At 43.3% G+C, this 1,510-nt stretch overlaps 1 protein-coding gene across 1 annotated transcript; it reads right to left on the reverse strand.

Moving 5' to 3' along the window:
* Positions 1-245: 245 nt before the first annotated feature.
* LOC110695793 lies at positions 246-671 on the reverse strand. Its single transcript, XM_021873024.1, has one exon. The coding sequence runs from the start codon at positions 669-671 to the stop codon at positions 246-248; it is 426 nt and encodes a 141-aa protein (XP_021728716.1).
* Between the last annotated feature and the right edge of the window lie 839 nt (positions 672-1,510).

The raw sequence follows: 1,510 nt of genomic DNA on the forward strand, positions 1-1,510 counted from the left end.
TAAGGTTCTGTCTCTTTAGTATTCATTCGAGCACAATTTCTCAAAATTCCTCATTTTTGCTTTACTCTTGTCTCTCTTTCCTCGTGGGCACACGCAATCACACCTACATCAAAATTGATTGGGAAAAGTGTTAGATGGATTAGCTAAAGCGATTTGAAAGAAAATAAAATCAAAGAGGTTAGAAACCGGGTTGCCTCCCGTAAGCGCTTCTTTAACGTCACTAGCTTGACGTACTTCACACGGAATCATGGTGACTTGAAAACATCAATGAGCGATAAATTTTCCGGCTTCTCAATTAGTTGACCCTTACAGTATGGCTTCAGACGGTGCCCATTCACTTTGAATGGAGGGTACTTGTCATTGAATACCTTAACTGAGCCATAAGGAAAGACTTTGGATACTTGAAATGGACCGCTCCATCTAGACCTCAATTTCCCGGGGAAGAGCTTGAGTCTTGAATTATAGAGTAGGACCTTTTGTCCTTCCAAAAATTCCTTCTTGGAAATTTGAGCGTCGTGCCATGCCTTGGTTCTTGCTTTGTATAGGCTTGCACTGTCATATGCGTTCATTCTCAACTCTTCCAACTCATGAAGCTCTAGAAGTTTTTGCTCACCCGCACTGTGGAGATCAAAGTTGATTTGCTTGATTGCCCAATGCGTTCGGTGCTCCATCTCTACGGGTAAATGGAAATTATTCCCATAAACAAGCTTATAGGGGGTAGTCCCTATAGGAGTCTTGAAGGCGGTCCTATATGCCCACAATGAATCAATGAGCTTAGTGGACCAATCCTTCCTTGTTCTAGCAACGGTCTTCTCCAAGATGACTTTCAACTCCCTATTTGTGACCTCCGCTTGACCACTTGTTTGGGGGTGGTAAGCAAGGCCTCGCTTGTGCGATACACCATACTTTGAAAGAAGCTTGTTGAATGTATGGTGCTTGAAGTGTGAGCCTCCATCACTTATATTTCCTTAGGAACGCCGAATCTTGGGAAGATGACTTTCTTGAACAAATTAATGACTACCTTTGAGTCGTTGGTGGGAGATGCCACGGCTTCCGCCCACTTGGAAACATAATCAATGGCAACTAGAATGTGTCGGTTTCCTTGGGATGAGATGAAAGGGCCCATGAAGTCAATTGCCCAAACATCAAAAATTTCTAGTTCAAGAATCGGATTTTGGGGCATCTCATCACGCCTTGATATGTTCCCCGTCCTTTGACACCTATCACAAGTCTTAACAAATTTCCAAGCATCTTTGAATAGAGAGGGCCAAAAAGAGGATGCATTGCTAAACCTTGGAAGCGGTCTTTTGAGCACTCATATGACCACCACAAGGGGATGAGTGGCACATTAAGAGCACATCTTGGAACTCTTCATTAGGAACACATCTTCTCAAAAGTCCATACACCCCTCTCTTCAACAACATGGGGTCATCCCATATATACTTCCTTTCTTCATGTTTGAGCCTTCGGTGTTGTTGAGGAGTGAAATCCAGAGGTATGGCACTACAAG

Source organism: Chenopodium quinoa, unplaced genomic scaffold (assembly GCF_001683475.1).
Source record: "Chenopodium quinoa cultivar QQ74 unplaced genomic scaffold, ASM168347v1, whole genome shotgun sequence".
Lineage (NCBI taxonomy): Eukaryota > Viridiplantae > Streptophyta > Magnoliopsida > Caryophyllales > Amaranthaceae > Chenopodium > Chenopodium quinoa.

What these genes read in the sequence shown, in the direction of transcription:
- LOC110695793 (XM_021873024.1), bottom strand. Translation starts at nt 671, where the DNA reads ATGGAGCACCGAACGCATTGGGCAATCAAGCAAATCAACTTTGATCTC.